Source organism: Aethalodelphis obliquidens, unplaced genomic scaffold (genome assembly GCF_003676395.1).
Source record: "Aethalodelphis obliquidens isolate GAN/ISIS:26980383/991018 unplaced genomic scaffold, ASM367639v1 scaffold8, whole genome shotgun sequence".
Classification (NCBI taxonomy): Eukaryota; Metazoa; Chordata; class Mammalia; order Artiodactyla; family Delphinidae; genus Aethalodelphis; species Aethalodelphis obliquidens.
Window position 1 is genome coordinate 3,863,320 of NW_020837952.1, and position 19,388 is coordinate 3,882,707.

At 47.1% G+C, this 19,388-nt stretch overlaps 1 protein-coding gene across 6 annotated transcripts in view; it reads left to right on the forward strand.

Moving 5' to 3' along the window:
- The first annotated feature begins 42 nt into the window (after nt 1–42).
- The window catches only part of ACVR1B (activin A receptor type 1B), a 39,595-nt gene continuing 20,249 nt past the window's right edge, over nt 43–19,388 (forward strand). For 3 of the 6 annotated variants that reach the window (XM_027106331.1, XM_027106332.1, XM_027106327.1), the window contains exons 1-3: nt 43–175; nt 16,759–16,998; nt 17,830–18,078. In XM_027106331.1, coding sequence (XP_026962132.1) covers nt 85–175; nt 16,759–16,998; nt 17,830–18,078 — 580 coding nt within the window. In that variant the 5' untranslated portion in view covers nt 43–84. Of the gene's footprint in view, nt 176–11,502; nt 13,055–16,520; nt 17,040–17,829; nt 18,079–19,388 lie in introns of those variants that run through there. The other 3 variants (XM_027106329.1, XM_027106328.1, XM_027106330.1) reach the window with 3 other exon arrangements.

Sequence of the window (19,388 nt, forward strand, 5' to 3'; positions counted from 1 at the left end):
GCGGCTGCGGCGGCGGCGGCGGCGGCGGCGGCGGCGGCGGCGGCGGCGGCGGCGGCGGCGGCGGCGGTGGTGGTGGTGGTTACTATGGCGGAGTCGGCCGGAGCCTCCTCCTTCCTCCTCCTTGTTGTTCTCCTGCTGGCCGGCAGCGGCGGGTCCGGGCCGCGGGGGATCCAGGGTGAGTCCCGGGGCGGGGGCCAGGATGGAGAGGGCCGGGCGAGGGCGAGGCCTCGCGCAGCGGCCCCTGGCTACAGCGCGCCCCCTCCCCACGCACTCAATATGGCCGGGCGGGGGGCGCGGGGGAGTCGCGGTGACCCCCAGTCGGCTTTCCCCGACCCCCGAGGCGCGGCCGTCCAGCCGGGACCGAGCTCACGCCGGGCCCCTGGGGACCCGATCCCTCTTCCCGGCGAAACTGGATTCGGGGAGCTCTCGGGGGTCGCGCTCCCAGCACCCCCATGTTCCATAGAGGGGAGTGCGGGCTTCCTTCCCCAATATTTGGAGGTCCACGTTTCTGCCCCTCAGCATGTCCAGGGGCGGTGGTCTTCATTCCCTCTCTCCAGATGCTCCTTGGGGGGCGCCTTTTCTCCCGCCAAGATTGTGGGGCTCGGGCGATGGGGTCTTTGCCTCTCCGAGGTATCCTCATGTTGAGGGTCCTTGCGCACCTCAGATGAAAGGGGAAGGGGTCTCAAACCTTTCCTTGAGCTCCTGCGCTCGGGGTGCCTCTTCCTCTCCTTATCCTTCCTCTCTAATGTTCTGGGAAAGCGAGTCACATTTCCCCTTCGCGCAGTCCCTTGAGTTCAGTGGGGCCAGCCCCCCCACCCCTCCAATACACATGCCCCGCGGAAGCTCTGCGGAGGCAATGGGACCAACAGGGCCCTAAACGTTTTGGGAGCTTGGCTTTGGAATCTCTCGAACCCTAGGAAACCTAGTTCCAGAACAGTTAATCTGCATCTAGGTGTATTTGCTTTTCACCTCGCCTCTCCCACCCTACCCCAGGGGGCCCATTCACTTCGTCACTTTGTGGATGCCTTTCAGGTGACATCCTAGAACCTGCCTCCCACCCCCAAGATCATTTAAAGACCCCAGCACTGGAGCGGCTCCCGGCCCTTGGGCAGGATTTATTTACCTTCCAGCACAGCCCCTTCCCTACACACTCCCCCACCTCACACACCCCTTACCTTCCAAACCCCACAGGCTTCTGCTCCCTGGTAGCACCCGCCCCCTTCCCGCTGCAGAGGTAGCCCCTTTCTGTGGGACACTCAGCTGGGTGTCTTGTTTGTGAGGCTTGGGGGGCTTGAGGAGAGCAGATGAAACCCTAAAATATTTAACTTAAGGGTGTCGTCTCAAATGCGTGTTGGCATTGGGGTAGCAGATGAAGGTTATGCTTGGCAGTTATATTGAACTGATTATTGACCCACAGATAGATCTGGGAGAGCTGATCCAGGTCTGTATCGGCTCCCGATGTACAAAGCCTGCTGCTTTGACTTCTCAGCAGCCCCTAACCTTCCAGCAGTGGGAGATCAAATGTATGTCCTGTGGCTCTCTTCTCTCCACTAAAAAGAATGGTTCTTAGGTGGGTTCTGGCTTCCTTCGTAAACCAGACAATCAACAAAAGACCTCATCCCACTTTGGAGTCTCAAAAACAAGTTCATTACCTCCAGCCTTGATATTTGTTCCCAGTGGTGCAGCCTGTGCGGTGGGGTCTTTGTTCACAGGCTAATGCTTCTGCTAAGGCGCCTCATGCGTGTTCCTGGGTCTTCGCCGCTCTGTGGCGTAGGTAATGTGTCGTGGGGTCTGATAGACATGGTGAAGGTGTATGTACACAGTCTGACATTGGTGGTAAATTAATGGTTTTCATGAATGTTGTTTACTGGGCCTTATTATGGGCCATGTTCTTGGAGTGTGTAACACGACGTTATTTCTCTAGTAGGGTAGTAAGTAAGGAGACTCAGCCTTCAGGTTTGTTATTTTACATGTGATGAATAAATCTTTAAATTCCTTCCATAGGAATTTTTATCCTGTTCCTAATATATCCAAGATTTTTAACAGCCGTGTCCCTGTTGGTTTGGTGTAGTGTCTGGTGGGATATTTCTTGTTGTGAGCCTTGAATGTTTAATTGATAATCCAGCTGGTTCTGAATGGGGCAGAGTTCATTTTCTGTAACCTTCCTGAAATGGATGTTGTTGGCGTGAGGATGGGTGGGCATAATAGGAAGTTGCTTTCTTTTTTTGGTAAATTGGAAATAAGGTTGTGTGTCCAGCAAGCATTCTCGAAGGCCTTTAAATTTGGCCAGACACTACAGTTTTTTCCGGGACACATCTAGTTGCCAATAGTGCATGCTACAGAGACCACTGTTGCAAAAGGCTTCAAGTAAGACATCAGTTCTGGGAAAATAGAGGCTGTGGGATAACAAGAAGTTGATTGCTGTCCTCCCCTGCACTTCCTCTGTTGTGATCCTCGAGGCGGGCTGGAGGAATGGCAGAACCAGCCAGCCCTGATGCCTGGTACTTGGACAGGACATGAGGGCAGCAAGGGGTCGGTGTCTGCGTTAAGTAGTGAACTAATGTCGACTTAGTAAAAGGCCAGTGATAAGAAGCATGAGTTTCAGGTTATAAACAGCATCATTTGATAGGTGGGCCGTGTTTTAAGACCTGCCTTTGGAATTTTCACATTAGTACTTGAAAACTTAAAATTGAATTAGTAGCAGGGGAGCGTGATATTTCTTTCTTAAGACAAAAGCAACAAGGGAGACATTTGAGGTTCTGATAGGAATATTTTTAATTTCTGTGAGTAAACTAAAAATTTAATTTCAGGCCAAGTCTTGTAATTTTGTTGAGTGGACGTGAATTCGAACTACGGTGAAAGTGAACTCGCATAGAGAAAAAGAGAATCTCAGATTAGTTTTGTTAAGAGCTCCGGGAACAGATGTGATTAAAACAATAAAATGGCTACTCTGGTTAAAGGTTAGAGCCAGATGGAGGGAGGAGGCTGGTTTCCAGCCCCTGAACTTTGCTCCCTTACAGGTTGTCCTTGAATGAGGCGCTTAACCTTTCTGTGACTGCCTCAGTTTTGCCTCTGTAAAGTAAGGAACTAGTCTGTGCCGCTCTTATTGGGACATTTGTGAGACTGACTTACTGATAGCCAGTTGGCTGGGAGGTATTTTTAGACACAGTTTCTGACTTCAGAGACCAGGCAATGTTGGGTTACTTTTTATCTTATGGGGCAGAGTAATTCTTGGGATTGATAGAAGCATCATATGTCACAGTGTGGTTAATTTCTTCTTCTTTGTGCATTTCTGTGGACCCGTTTCAGATTTCCTCAAGTTAATTTCTGTCTCTTGACAGGCCCTTACATCTTAGGCCGGGCAGCATACCTTTGCTAATCAAAGGCAGTCTGGAGGGAGTGACCTGCTTTAGGCTTTATTGGTTTGGCAACGTTTTAATTCTTACGCAACTCCGGGTATGTTTATGGCACTATGTAAATGTTACATAAGAACATGGAGGCTGAGAGGTGGCCAGAATGGTGCCTGTGAACACAGGAAGGTTAGACTGAGGACTTCATCTGAAAGGACCTTGGGAATCTGCAGTCAGTACAGGAAGAAGCTGCGCTTCATTTTTGTCTAAAAACCTTTTTAGATGATTGTGTCTTTCAGGTGGACTACTGTGTTATAAATAGGTGTATTCTCCACCGGTGAGCTAATTGTAACCTTGCTACCAGAATATGAATCAGGAGGTGATGATGAGGCGCTGCCTCTTCCAGCATGGCCTGCTGAAGCTGCTTGTTGCATTTCGGAGCACGAGTTGAATTGCCTCGCAGTCTGTTCTCATAATAACTCAGGAGTGCGGGGTGTTGAGGTGGAATGGAATTCTCAGTCCACGGTGCTTGAGATCTTCTTTATTTTTGAAGGTTAAATTAGAATACTGGAGTGGCTCTTTTGTTTTAATTTTGAAATCCTTATTGTTTACTGTTCAGTTTTTGCTCAGAGCAGCCGTGAACATTAATTCTGGAATCCCGCCTCTTTGTCTCGAGTTCTTGTGCTATTTGTCTGTTACAGTAGGGTTGATGTAAGAGGGTCTTACCTCATTTTCCTCTCGGTATTCACAAGAAGAAAATCCTGGAGTCCTTTTGCTCATCAGTTCCCCCCGATGCTGGAAGTGCTGTGGGCCTCCGGAGCCCATCAGTTCCGCCTGGCCTAGGAGTGTCCAAACCTTTGAAGGGAATCGGCTCCGGAGCCGCCAGTCCCCGGCAGTCTCGGCTACGTTTCTGTCACTCTGCAGGGGCGGCATCACGGCCAGGTTCGAGTCCAGCTCTCGGGTTTTGCTCTCCTCAGCTTCTCTCACACGTGGTTCAACCTGCGGCTGGGCCTGGAGGCAGCGTCTCTGCTCTTGCCTGTTCTCTCTGCTTTGCTGGCTTTTCCGTCGCGGATAAATACCGTTCCAGAGCGTAGCTTTCTTCTTCCTCTGTAGGTCTCGGGAGCTTGGTGCAGCTGTGCAGCTGCCACCCCCAGCAGTCGTACCTGCCCACGGGTGTCTGAGACAGCGCCACTTCAGGCAGCTCTGGTGTTCTTTTCGGGTTTTCTTCTCTCTCCACTTAGTCTGAAGCCTGCATTTGTCTGCTAAATATTTTGAATTTAACACAATGAAAGTAACTGCCTTTCCCTTTAAAGAATCAATCCCCCTAATATTTACACAGTTACATACAGGAGGTTTCTTTATTCATTCGGTTGGGTATGTGCCTGGAATGGTTCTTGGCATGAGGAGGTAACAGGGAACAAGGTGGACAAGAATCCCGAACTCTCGTGGAACTGACTATTGCAGTGGCTCAGACCGAAAATAAATGAGTAAACACAGTTATCAGTCATGAGGGCTGTGAAGGAAATAAAGCAGGATGGTGTGCTGGAGTGCGCGGGGGGCTGCCACATCACATCCCTGTCCGCTTCACTGTTTCATCTGTAAAATGGGGCTAATCCAGTCAGGTCGTGTTATTTGCCGTAACTGTGTTCTGTGAGGCCCACTTGAACACAGGATTCGCAAATACTGGACCACTGCTCCTGGGGGAGACACAGGGTTAGTTCCCTGCAGCTGCTGGTCACACGTTTTCATCAGCTGATTGGTACATAACCTTGTGTTGTTCGTGTTTCTGTTTAAAGACACCTCATTTAATTTACATTGTTGACTCAATAACATTGAACTCAGGGCCAAGAGCACTATAATGCGTGCCTGAATGAAGCTTAGTCAGTATATGTATTTTCTTTCTCGTAAGGCACGTCACTGTCTTCTCGAGCTTCAGAACACTAAGCTCCTGCTCGTGGGGGCTGCTTTAAACAGTGAAATCACCAAGAAAAAGCACAAAAAGCCTGGCGCTGAACACACCACGAGCAGGACACATGTTAACAGCATGAGCTGAAACAAGAAGCCAGAGCATTGCCTTGTTCAGCCTCAGTGGGAACGTGTGCATTGGGTGACTCAAAGTTTTCACCACTCTGCGCATGTCTGCAAATGACCATGAAGCACTGAGAGTATTGATTTGGGGGTTCTAAATAAATTTTAGCAAGTGGGCAGATTCACAGATACGAATCCATGAATAACGAGAATCAACTGTATCTTGTTAAAAGCCATACAATGATTGTGGCAGAGAGAAAATTATATCATGTGGAATTCCCAGGATTCCTGAATGGTTTCACTGAACCAAAAGTTTAATGTATACAGTTAGGAGTCCCGTTTCCAGCCTGTGAATAAACTAAACAGGTATATATATACGTATATCGAATACTGCTGTGGTGATCTAAGGGTTCCTTTAACCCTTGAGCACCTACCATATACCTGGCACTGCTGTAGGTGCAGGGATACAACAGTAAACAAAAGGAGACAAATGCTTTCCTTGGGGAAGTGTACCTTCTGGCTGGTGAAATAGACAATAAAGAAATAAAATGCAAGGTGATTCTGTCTACCACAGCCCCCCCGCTGCTCTCCTCTCCTCAAGTTTCCTAGCCTTAGGTATATACACGCCTTTTCCCAGTTACTCAGTCACACATGAATGCAGGTGGTACAGCTGACCCTTGAGCAACGTGGGTGTGAACTGCATGGGTCTACCTATACTTGGATTTCTTTCAGTAAATACAGACTAGAGTACTGTACGGTCCAAGGTTGGCTGAATCCGTGGATGCGGAACCACAGATCCAGAGGGATGATTGTTATGTTATACTTGGGTTTTTGACTCCATGGTGGTCAGTGCTCCTAACCCCTGAGTTGTTCAAGGGTCAACTGTATTGTGACGGGATTAAATCAGTGCGCCTCCAGATAGGCAGGCTGTCGTGGTGGGCCTGACCTAATCAAGCTAGCCCTTTGAAAGCAGAGCATTTTCTCAGCTGATTGCAGAAGAGGAAGGCAGAGATGCTCCAGCTGGCTTGGAAGAAAGTAAACATCCATGTGTGAACTGCCCATGGGAGCCACGTGAGCAGGAACTGCAGGCTGACTTCAGGAGCTGAGTGGTCCCTGGCCATCAGCGAGGAGGGAAACGGGGGCTTTAGTCCTTCTTCCACAGGGCATTAGAGTTCGGCAGCAACGAGTGAGTTTGGGAGAGGTCCCAGCCCCAGATGAGAAAGCAGGCCCAGCTGACATCAGTCATGCTGTGCCTGGGCTTCTGACCTACAGAAACTGTGAAGTAGTAAATAGGTGTTGTTTTTAAAAATGTGTGTGTGGTGAGTCAGATGGTGATGTGAGGAGAAGGAAAACAGGAGAGGGAAACAACAGGACTCTCCCAAGATAGGCTCGAGGCTCCTTGAGACCTGTCATCCCATGGATGGACCTTGCATGTGGAAAGAAGTCCTTTGACCACCTGTGGCTTTCACCTACTGCCTGTTACCTTTTCCTAGATATCTGTGAGTGTTTGGAGGAGAGAGGAGATTGTGGGTGCTTTGGAGATAAACTTTTTAGATGGTTTTGATGTTTTGAGTTGAGGAATCTGTGAATTGAAGGATATTTTTGTTAAATAAGTATTTGTGTTGAACCTGCCTTACGCCAAATCTCTGCATATTGTCTTGGTGTATGTTTGTAGACATTACATTCTACGCTTGTAGTAGATAAGCTTGAATCACATTCAGTCAACGTTCATTCCTAATAGGCAGGGCCAAGCTTAATGTTGAGAGGAATACTGAGGAACGAATCTGTCCTTGCCATTGAGATGTTTACACACAAATTGACTTCTGCTTGTTAGAAGAACCATAAAACCACAAAGAGCTCTGACCCTTCTCATTCACTAGGATGACAGTAGTGATAAAAGCATCTGATCTCCTGAATGTATACTATCTACTCAAGTGTTACACGGAGCCTTTGTGCTACATCGCTTGCTCTGTACAACTATTCTCTGAGGCACTCTCATCCCCATTTTACAGATGAGAAAACTGGGACATAGAGAGGTTAAGCAGTGGGCCTAAAGTCTGTCTGACTCCAAAGCACATGCTCTAAATCCTGTACTCTACTAGGTACTGTAATGACTGTTAAAGTAGCTTTCTAACCAGTCCCTGCCTCCTGTCTCTCCCTTGTCATCCTTCCTACCACTGGATTTAACTTTGGCAAGTGCACCTTCTGTGTTCACTTTTATGTGGCCTCCAGGATCAACTCCAGACCCCTTAGCCTGGCATCACAGTCCACGCAGTCTGGCCTAGTCTCCCTTACTGCCCTTGTCTCTGACTGGAACCATGGCATTGTTGTCACATCTGTTTATTTTGGACCTAACATGCCTTGTGCTTTTCTTGGTCTTGGCCTTCTCTTCTTAGCCTAGTCCAAATCCAGCCATCCTCCAGTGTGGGACCCACTTTGTCTTCCTCCTATCCCCCCAGCCAGTGACTCCATCCTCTCTGCTTTTCTCTTTGGTCCATATCAGTGGTATAGAGGTTCACACTGGTTTATAGTTTTCTGCTTCTCCCACTCTCGCTTCTCTACCCCATAAAAATTGATGCTAGGAGCTACCTTATTTTTCTTTATATGTCTTCGTCCTATCACAGAGCCTTGCGTATTTTAAGTACTTAATAATTTAATTGAATTCATTCATCTCTTTCCCATCCTCTCAGCAAAATCCTAGGTAAATAATTCTAGTTCTGTCCTGCTGTAATTTTATTGTCTCCTGTATGTACAGTTTTTATCCCAGTCTCTCAGAATGCTGCAAACATTTGTGACTTACTTGGAACATCCTAATCACACTTCCTACCTCACCTCTTGCATCTCTGTTTATTCTACTCTGTTTATTCTACCACCTGCCCATTTTATTCCAGCCAGATGAACTGGATCTCAGCCTCTTTAGTTTTATTCTCCGTCCTGGCTGATTTTGTTTTCTCCTTCATTGTCCCAGTTGCCTGAAACAGTCATTCCTATCCCTCTTCTCCCTCAAAACTGTGATGTACCCTGTGGCCTCTCCACACATCCATAGTATAGTAAGTAGGTCAGGAAGCAAAGAGGACTGCCACTGATAAGTACCCTCCCCTGCTCTGACGGGCCACGAGCGTGTCTGCTTAAGTACAGCAAAGAAAGAAAACAGAATGGTTGTACCTGTCAATATAAGCTTGTCAGTAAAGGAGAAATACCAGGTTACTAGTAGGCAGCCTGAATGTGACAGCTGAGTCTGTACATTTAGGTCCCAGGAACACCGGACGTGCTCTGTCATAGTGATGCCACTCCTTCCAGCTTTACCTTGACGCTCTCCTGGGCAGCAGGTGGGCCCTTGCTAGGTGTTCAGGCATTTACAGTCAGCCATAAGTTAAGTCGCAGTGACAGGTCTCCTTAGCATAAACATCAAACGTCTTTTCTGAGTGAGAACAAAGCTTTCATTCTCTAGACCTGAGGCTTAAGGGTGACTTGTTTAAACAGCTCTCTGGGGTTGGGTTTGTCTCCAAGTAGAATGTCAGAAAGGCAGTTTGTAGAATAGATATAGTGTGGAGCTGGCTTTTCAAACACCTTTCTCTTATGCAAAACCCACTCTGAGACCTTTTCCCAGATTGAAATTAAACACCAAGCTTATCAAATGTCTTATAGTTAAATCTGTGCGTTTTTCCCCCTCGTCATGCAAATAGCTTCCTTTATTAAGTCAGTTACATTTTTTTCATAAGTGCTTTTTACCAGTATACTTTTTGGATGTTTTCGATACCACCAACTACACGTGTAAAATTTGACTTTATCATGGCTCTTGGGTGCTTAAGAGTTTTTGTTTTGTTTTATTTTAGTGTAGTTTTACAATCTAATTCTGATGATTGTGAAGGCTGGAAATGCAACTTGATTCTTTGTTAGCAATAGCATCTGATTGCTGTATTTTAATGCAGCAGGACTTTTCTGCCTGGTACTGTGTCAGTTCTGCAGCCTCACCCGCTGTCTTCTCCCCAACCCCCCACCCCCTGGAGAAACCAACATTACCTCTACTTTGATAGTTTAGTGCCAGACACCTCCATTTTTAAACCCGATTCAAGATTTTCATAAACATTTTGGCAGTTGTCTAAATCACTGAACAACTTTTTTCTTTCTTTTTTTTAAAAAATTTATTTATTTTTATATTTAGCCGCGTTGGGTCTTCGTTGCTGCACGCAGGCTTTCTCTGTTTGCAACGAACGGGGGCTACTCTTCGTTGCGGTGCGCGGGCTTCTCATCGCGGTGGCTTCTCTTGTTGCGGAGCACGGGCTCTAGGCTCGCGGGCTTCAGTAGCTGTGGCTCGCGGGCTCTAGAGCGCAGGCTCAGTAGTTGTGGAGCATGGGCTTCGTTGCTCCGCAGCATGTGGGAACTTCCCGGACCAGGGCTTGAACCCGTGTCCCCTGCATTGGCAGGCGGATTCTTAAGCACTGCGCCACCAGGGAAGCCCTTTCTTTTTTCTTTCTGTCTTCTTAAAGCAGTAAAAGTCTTTCAAAAATGAAAATGTAGACAGGTATATAAAACGGATAAAAGCATGTCCACTCTGGCAGAGCCCCTTCCCTCTCAGATTGCTAGGCTGAGATCTGTTGAATGAGACTTATTAATCATGGCACTATTTGCTGATCACTGTGCTGGATACCAGTGAGAAAATGAAGCAGAGAAGGACACTGGTTCCCTCCTTTAGGAGTTTACAGGTTCCTGGGACATCGGAAGGACACTGTACCTCCATTTTTTTTGGTATGCTCGTGTTAGGTTTTTGTTGTTATTGTTTTGTAATTGAGATTATATTATACATACTATCTTACAGAGATTTATGGTATTTTAAAAATTGCGGTAGAACACATATAACCATTTTTAACCATTTTAAAGTGTATAATTCAGTGGTGTTAAGTACCTTCATAATGGTACACAGACCATCACCACTCTCTAGTTCCAGAACTTTTTCTTTACCCTGAAGGAAACCCAGTAACCCATTAAGCCAGCATTCCCCATCTTCTCCCCCAAGCCCCTAACAACCACTAATAATGCTTTCTGGATATTTAATATAAATGGACCCATACAGCATGTGGCTTCTTTCAGTTAACATCACGTTTCAGAGTTCATCCACAGTGTAGTGACTATCAGTAGTTTATTGCCCTTCATAGCTGAGTAATACTCCATCATATGAATATACCACATTTTGTTTATCCTTTCTCTGTTTGGTGGACATTTGGGTTTCCACCTTTTGACGGTTGTGAATAGTGCTGTTATGAACATTCGAGTACAAGTTTTTGTTTAAACACTTGTTTTCAATCTTCTGGATATACACCTGGGAGTGGAATTGCTGGGTTACATGGTAATTCAATGTTTAACTTACCGAGGAACCATCAAACTGTTTTCTATGGTGGCTGCACCGGTTTCTGATCCTACTGTCAGTGTATAGGGTCCCAGTTTCCTCTGAGTCTGCACCAACACTTTCTTATGGCCTTCCTAGTGGGTGTGAAGTGGTTTTGATTTACATTTGAATTTGCAATTCATTTGCATTTGAGATGATGTCGAACATCTTTTCATGTACTTTTTGGTCATTTGTATATCTTTGGAGAAATGTCTGTTCAGGTCCTTTGCCTGTTTTAAAATTATTTTTTGTCATTGTTGAGGTTTTTTTAAATATAAATTTATTTATTTATTTTTGGCTGCATTGGGTCTTTGTTGCTGCATGCGGGCTTTCTCTAGTTGTGGCGAGCGGGGGCTACTCTTCCTTGCGGTGCACGAGCTTCTCATTGTGGTGGCTTCTCTTGTTGCGGAGCACAGGCTCTAGGTGCGTGGACTTCAGTAGTTGTGGCACGAGGGCTCAGTAGTTGTGGCACGAGGGCTCAGTAGTTGTGGCTCGCCGGCTCTAGAGTGCAGGCTCAGTAGTTGTGGTGCGCAGGCTTAGTTGCTCTGCCGCATGTGGGATCTTCCCGGACCAGGGCTCAAACGCATGTCCCCTGCATTGGCAGGCAGATTCTTAACCACTGCACCATGAGGGAAGCCCTGTTGTTTAGTTTTAAGAGTTCTTTACATATTCTGGGTGCAAGACCATTACTAGATACATGATTTGCAAATATTTTCTCCCATTCTGTAAGTTCTCTTTTCTTCACTCTTTTGATATTGTCCTTTGAGGCACAAAAATTTTTTAATTTGGTGAAGGCCAATTCATCTGTTTTTCTTTTGTTGCTTGCGTTTTGGGTGTGATATCTAGGAGACTGTTGCCAAATCCAAGGTCATGAAGATATACCCCTATTTTCATTTTAAAAGTTTTAGAAGTTTTCGAATATAAGTTTTAGCTCTTACATTTAGGTCTTCGACTTACTTTGAGTTAATTTTTGTATATGGTGTGACGTAACGGTCCCACTTTATTCTTATGCATGTGGATTTCTGGTTGTCCAGCACCGTTTGTTGAAGACTAGTCTTGCCACCCCCAAAATGTTGTAGACACTCTTGTGGAAAATCAGTTGATGATAGATGTATAGATTTGTTTCTGGACTCTCAATTCTATTCCATTGATTTATAGTCTGTACTTTGGGGAGTAGCATACTGTTTTGATAACTGTAGCTTTGTAGTAAGTTTTAAATCAGGATGTGTGAGCCCTCCAACTTTGTTCTCTTTCTCTTTTTTTTTCCTCCCAAGATCATCTTGGCTATTCAGGATCACAGAGTTGTGTAGAATTGTAGTCTTTGTTCTATCCCAAGTAAGCTGTAGGGAGTTTGGATAGGGTCCATGGAAGAATAATTAAAATAATCATGGGTTGTAATAGGCTGTTCTTATCAGTTTGGCCTGCCTGATAGATGCTGTCATCTGGTAAGATGAGGGCTCAGAGGCAGCTTATGATCAAGTTGTAAAATCATGAAGAGGAAGGGTGGCACGGGCTATTTGGGCACCACATTTTAGCTCCTGTAGAACTAGAAGGTTGCCCAGTGAAGCTTGGAAGAGGCAGGTTTAGTGTCCCTAAATGGGACCCTGTTCCACGCTAAATTGATGAAACTTACCATCCCCAAGGAGCATATACATAAGCTAAAAATCATAGAAACTGTAGCTTTAAAACATTCGTGGACCTTCATCTACCAGCACAAAGGTGGGTGTTTTGCAGCATGCCTCTTACCTTTTGAGGTCGGTGCCCCCACCCTGCTCCTCCCACATCCTGTCCCCCGGTGATGTGGATTGAATGGCTGTGAGTTTAGTCCTAGATGGTGGTTCTTGGGAATTTCCAGTGAGCAACAGCCTTACTGTATCCTCCTAGAGTATGCCGTGGGCAGGAGAGAGGGGCCTGCGGTGGGGGTGCCTTTGCTCAGGTCCAGTGTGTTAGTGCCTACATAACATGCAGTGAGACAGAGTCTGCCCAGGTCGGGACTTGTCAGCCTTCCTCCAAACACATCCTGTCTCATGAATCAAATTTGCTTTGACATCCTACCACAGACCGCCTCCTAATCACACTTTGGCACCATGTTCAAATCCTGCCAAAATGTCTTTAGTTCAGGTTTGACTCGCTTGTTAGTAACAAAATGCTGTGCTAGTGAGAATTGCACTCTGACCACTTTTTAATTGCTTTTCTGTAGATTGATTTTGTTACTCTTCTGCCATCGGCTTTCCTAATTGTGTTGTTTCTACTATGTAACTCTTTGGTGATGGAACACTGGGAGTTTTAGGTATGTGTTGTTTATGTACACATGTGTAGTAGGCGGATTTCACTTGATGAGTCACTGTGAAACAGATTATAAAGGGGTGTTATCATTAGTCCAGATTTAACTTTTCAAAGAAATCACAATTAGGTTTGTGATGTAGTGTACTAGTGGAGTTTTAGTAAATTCAGATGTTTTGTAATCTTATTGTCACTTACTTTGTTTCAATGAAAAATGAATATTAACAGAAGACAGTTTAAAGACTAGTCTGTCTTTATAAAGTTCAGGAAAAGGTATATGGAATTAAAGCAGAACTTCCCAGTGTTGAATCAGTGATCCAGACAATGTGAATTTAAAAACAAGCTAGATTCAGATTTCAAGTGGAGGATTTTAGAGGTCATCTGGTTCAACCCCTTCTTTCTGGTTAATGGTGAGGAAAATGAGGTTCAGGAAGGTTAAATGAATTGCCCAAAACCACGCGACCAGTTACTGGCAGAGCTGAGACTCAAACAGCAGTTCCTTGCTGTGGTCTTGCTGTCACTTCCTAATTAGTGGTTAGAGAGACACATTGTACATGGATGTGTTTACTTGAGTTTTACATTGAAGGGAGGGATTAAAATTCATTGAGCATCTATTTGCTGAGCACTTTTTAAATCTCTTATTTCATGTAATTCTTACATAGTCCTGTGAACTAATTAACAGTCCCACTTTACAGATTAGGCAGCTGGGGTGCAGGAAGGTTACTAACTTGCTCAAGGCCATGTGACTAACACTAGAGCTGGTATTTGAGCACTGGGTCTGTGTGGCCTGTTCCTGCCATGATGCTCTGCTGTGGCTCTAGTGAGAGTAACTGAAACCTCTGCAGGGGTGTGGGCAGTAGTGATGGTTATTGCAAAAATAGCTTTTCAGACTTCTCACTCTGTAAAAGCAGAGATGTACACAGATGTGAGCAGTCTTCTCAGCGTACCCACGGCACTTAGCAGATGTGGGCTGATCTTCATACCATCTCTGTAACATAAATGGTATTTTCTGGCTGGGCGGCCGAAGCCCAGATAGAGTCAGGGGCTTATTGCCCAATCCCTTATCGCAAAGCCGCGTGGCCCTGCTCCCAGTTCCGTCCTTCGTCCCGTCTAGCGTAGATTTCACCACTTTTGTTCTTTCCTGTCTTACACCAAGATTGTTGAAGTACTTCCCAAAAATAATGAGCCCCGTGTGGGTGTGCTCGTTCTCCAGAATGAATCACTGTGAAAGAGGCCACGAACCAAGGAAAGGAGAGTGCGTGTCTGGGAGCAGAGGCTCTGGTTCCCTGCCTGCTAATTGACGGACTCTGAAGTGAGCTGCTTTTCCAAAGGCGGCTGCGGGTCTGGCCCGCGTGTCCCACTGTGCTCAGAATAGCCCTCTGGGAGTTGTTCACTTTCCCTTCTTGCTTCCCAAAATAGACCTGAGGCTGTTCTCATCGCCGGACGTCGGGGCGCGTGTACTGAGAGGTGTGCGCGCCACGGGGACCCCTTTTGTGCCTGAATGTCCCCATTGACACCAAGAGGAATGGGCGTTTGCGCTCGTGGATGAGTAGTCAGGACTCCAGGGTGAGTCAAAGAGGTTTGGGCTGAGTGTTCTCAGAGTCGCAGAAGTAAACTTCAGTTAGCAAGAAGAAGGAAATTTAGGAGGAGTTTACTTTTAAAATTCCTTTTATGTTTGGGATCCTAGTCTAAAGGGTACCTGCTTTAAACTTCCTGCCTTTAAAATAGAACACTACCCGAGCCCTTCAGCAGGTAGCTGCGTGTTTTGGAATTTCTCCCAGAAGAAAGGGTTCTGATCAGACGCGGTGAGAAAAATCCCACAGGCGGTGCAGTGGAGATCCACACTGTCCACTTACCTGTCTGTGCTCGCCCTGCTTTGTTTCCTCGCTGGGGATGGCAAGGATCGTGTCACTTACAGAAAGCCTGGGGAAGGAGGGGGCTGGACCCTTAGATATTTGGAATCTGTCTTTGGACTTGAAAAGCCAGGAGATGCCTTCCAGTGTTTTAGAGGAAGAGACAAAGATAGACTGTTTACAGCCGAAAGGGGTGAGTTACGACAGGCTGGTTTTTCACGGGACTGGTCATAAATGTCTCTTCTCCAGGGGCCATAGTTTGAATATGTTCCCCCTTGGGATCCAGATAGTATTGGCTTAGTGTCCAGTCGGGGCCTCGGGTGGGCCCTGCCACCTGCATCCCCGCTGGGTGAATGCTTTGTTCAGCACTGTGAGTCCCAACCTCAGTATCCTAGTGGCTCAAGCCACCCTCCTGCCCATCCCAAGGGGTCAGGGCTGGGTTAGGCTCATGGGAGACAGTGCTGGGGAGAACCAACGGCTGCTGTCTGTGCTATTCTTGTTAGACGGATAAATAAAGGATTTCAGATTCCAGGGCTGCCGAGCTGGCTTTCAGAGGCACCAAATTCATTTACAGTAATTTCCTGTCAACAGTGCACACTTACGGATAATACACACGCAGCCAAACTCACTAGTTCCAGAGATGATTGTGTGCACTACCTATTTGAAAGAAAAAAAAATTTATACATATATATATATATATACATATATATATATATATATATATATAGTGCTTTTAAAAGAGATATCCAGGGCTTCCCTGGTGGCACAGTGGTTAAGAATCCACCTGCCAATGCAGGGGACACGGGTTCAAGCCGTGGTGTGGGAAGATCCCACATGCTGCAGAGCAACTAGACCCGTGCACCACAACTACTGAGCCTGCGCTCTAGAGCCCGCGAACCACAACTACTGAGCCTGCGCTCTAGAGCCCGTGCTCCTCAACAAGAGGAGCCACCGCAATGAGAAGCCTGCGCACCGCAACAAAGAGTAGCCCCCGCTTGCCACAACTAGAGAAAGCCCGCGCACAGCAACGAAGACCCAATGCAGCCAAAAATAAATAAATAAAATTAAAAAAAAATAATAAATAAAAAAATACAGTGATATCAGTCGTCTTTCCGAATGGGTTAGATTTATTGGGCACTTTCTGTGCGTTAGCTCATTTAATCCTCACAGTGACTGTATGAGGTAGGCACTAATATTATCTTCTTTGGAGGGTGTTCTTTTTGCCCCCTCTTGAGAGGGGCACCTGCTGGGGACTAAAGGATGGAGGAGGTTGTTGGACTAGTCGGGAAGCTTTTCAAAGGAAGTGACGTTTAAGCTGAATCTTAAAGAACTTGTAAGCATTAGCTAGGAAAAGAAGCATTGCAGCAAAAGCATGTGTGAGAGCACGCACACTGCATTCAGGAAACTGTGGGCGTTCCTGGTGCAGAGAAAGGAGATGGGGTTGATGATGACTCCAGGGAGCCAGGGTGGTGTCAGCTGGAGTGCGTGGGGAGAGGGGTCCTCTAGTCTCCCAAGGGAAGGTGCCTTCCTCCCATCCTCAGGCTTTCCTAGCCGCAAAACAATTTTTTTAAATAAGTCAAAGTCTAAAAGTTAAAAAGGCAGTTTCTCTGTTTCTTGTAGGCATAAACTAGAGCACTTAGAGGACAATGGTGGGACCCAGAAAGCCTTGTTGTGAGCAGAATAAACAGGTGCAAAGGTTGGGCCCCCACTGACGATGTCATCTTTCTGGCCCCATCTCTATAAAAGCGCCTTATTTTGGAACATCAAGTATGCTGGGGGATTGTATTCTAAGTCTGGAAAAGGACCTGGGATAAGACCTCGCCATTGATGTCAGTGTCCGCTCCCAAATGTCCCGCAGCTCTGCTCTGTGCGTGCACCAGCTGCTTACAGGCCAACTACACGTGTGAGACAGATGGGGCCTGCATGGTTTCCATTTTCAACCTGGACGGGATGGAGCACCATGTGCGCACCTGCATCCCCAAAGTGGAGCTGGTCCCCGCCGGGAAGCCCTTCTACTGCCTGAGCTCCGAGGACCTGCGCAACACGCACTGCTGCTACACTGACTTCTGCAACAAGATCGACCTGAGGGTGCCCAGCGGTGAGTGGACACCCTTGTTGGACTATTGGCTCATCGTGGAGGTAGGGCACCCCTGTCATTTTCATCCTTCTCTACTGTGCCCCCACCCCTTTGTTGGAGGATAGGTAAAGGTGCCTTTTTGATGCTCCCGGAGGTGACATGGGATGGCATTCCTCCCAGGTCCGGTCTGTAGCTCCGAGGATGGGGGAAACAGATTGTCGAGTGAGCCGCAGAGGTGAAAGCTGCGACTTGGGTCGTGGCTGAGCAGCCATGGGCGGCTGGTGAGATGTGGAAGGGCCAGGCAGGGGTCCCCACGGGAGGGCCTGGGGCTGATCCCAAAGGAGGCGGCCCCTAAGCCATCTGAAGGAAGCTTCTGGCGTGATGGTGATGGCAAAATGGGAAGAGGAGCTAGAGCTGGAAAGGACGGCCATCAAGGCTGAGGAGTGTTAGACACCAGCCTTCGCAGGTCCGCCACTTAGGAGGTATGACTGGGGAGGCGAGAGGAGGAAGAGAGAGACCAGGCCGAGCTTCAGGAGGCCGTCACAAGTGGGGGAGCAGAACATGGCACGTGCCTGGGGCGTGGAGGTGGGAAGAGCACCATGACATGCTGTGAAATTACAGAGCGGGTTGTGGGTTTGACTGTTGCAAAGGGTACCTTAACTAGAGTGGTTTGTATCTGAGAGCATCCAGGCAGATACGGAGCCCAGTAAGACCAGAGAGATCAAGGGCACCTTGAACACAGGGAGAGGAAAAGGGCGTTTCCACCTGGAGGGAGGAGCCGGGGAAAAATGAGGCCATGGCGTTCCCTCATTTTTACTCTGTTCTTTCCCTCTCCTCTCTCACCTGACCCAGGTCACCTCAAGGAGCCTGAGCACCCCTCCATGTGGGGCCCTGTGGAGCTGGTGGGCATTATTGCCGGCCCAGTGTTCCTCCTGTTTCTCATCATCATCATTGTTTTCCTTGTCATTAACTATCATCAGCGCGTCTATCACAACCGCCAGAGGCTGGACGTGGAGGACCCCTCGTGTGAGATGTGTCTCTCCAAGGACAAGACGCTCCAGGATCTCGTCTACGACCTCTCCACGTCGGGGTCTGGCTCAGGTACCGCTTCTTCAGGCCTCGTGTCTGCTGTTGGCCTCCATCACTGCCTCCCAGCAGGATGGAGTGTTCAGGAAGAAGGCTGGCCATTTGCGTTCATAATTCCCCTTCTTTGGGAGTCTGACACGTAATAAGATAAGATGATGGGGTTCACAGAAAATCTTTCATTCTCTGGAATTCCAAAGGTCAGGTGCAAAGCTCTCCATTCCAGGATCCCTGCCTCTCCAAGTCTTGTAACCGTACAGCTATTAAAATTCACCTGGTTCCACCTGAGCAGTGGAGTACTCAGTTTCAGGGCCCCTTTTGAGAAACAGGAGTGTGCCGGGTTCCTGTGAGGTGGTGGCAGCTAATCATTGATCTGCGCGCGACCGCAGGGGGAGTTTAAGGACACCGAGTAGAGCCGAGAGCCCGGCTTGGGTGAGTCGTTGACTTGTGCCAGTTGCCCAAGGGTTTTTGGTGGCGGTTGAAATAAAGGCAGCTGGGGCCTCCAGCATGGCGTCAGCACCACTTGCAGAGCTGCCTGTGAGCGACCAAGCCTTTCTTAGGTGGACCTTGACTTGAGACTAGAATTTAGGGTAAAGAGAGTTGGGTTGTCTCAGTCTCAGGGTAGAGCTCAGCTAGCTAGTAGATGTGGCTATGACTGCAAAAGAGTCTTTTTGTGAAGACAGACGATTATTTTAGTGACGGTGGTATTCTCTTCCTATAGAAAAAAATCATCCACAAAGGTCACTGTTGCCATTCTAACTAAGACAGACAGGATCATATCTGTGAGAGCTTTGTGCGTGTTTATGTATGTTTTCTCGCCATGTGACAAGGCTCTTCTGTAGGGAAATTATGCCGCCATCAGTCATGGCCAGACATCCCTTCTTGAGCACAGGAATACTTTGAGCTCTGACATCTCCTGAGTTTCTGTGGTTTTGCCTTTATTAAGCTCTGCAGTAGAGAGTGCCAAGATGATGGATATATTTAAAAGCTGCATATTTTTGGAAGAGAGAAAATATATGGCTTGTTCTTTGCTGAAGGAGGGTAGGGCAGTGGTTAGAACTGACTGACTCTGTGACCTGACTTGCTGCTGGAGGAGGGTTGCTCGGGGTTTCTGGAGTCTTTTGTAAGATCAGGATTAGCTGAGGTTAGGGCAGGTCCAGGGCAGTTGCCCGGTCATCTGGAGTAAAATGGTTAATAACTGTTCCTCTCTGGATGGTTTAGTCCATTCTTAATTCAGAATATGCAAAGCTTCCAAGGTGCTGGGGTTTTAATTCTGTGGACTTAAAGTACTAAGTCCTTGCTGTTTTTTTTTTTTTTTTTTTTTTTTT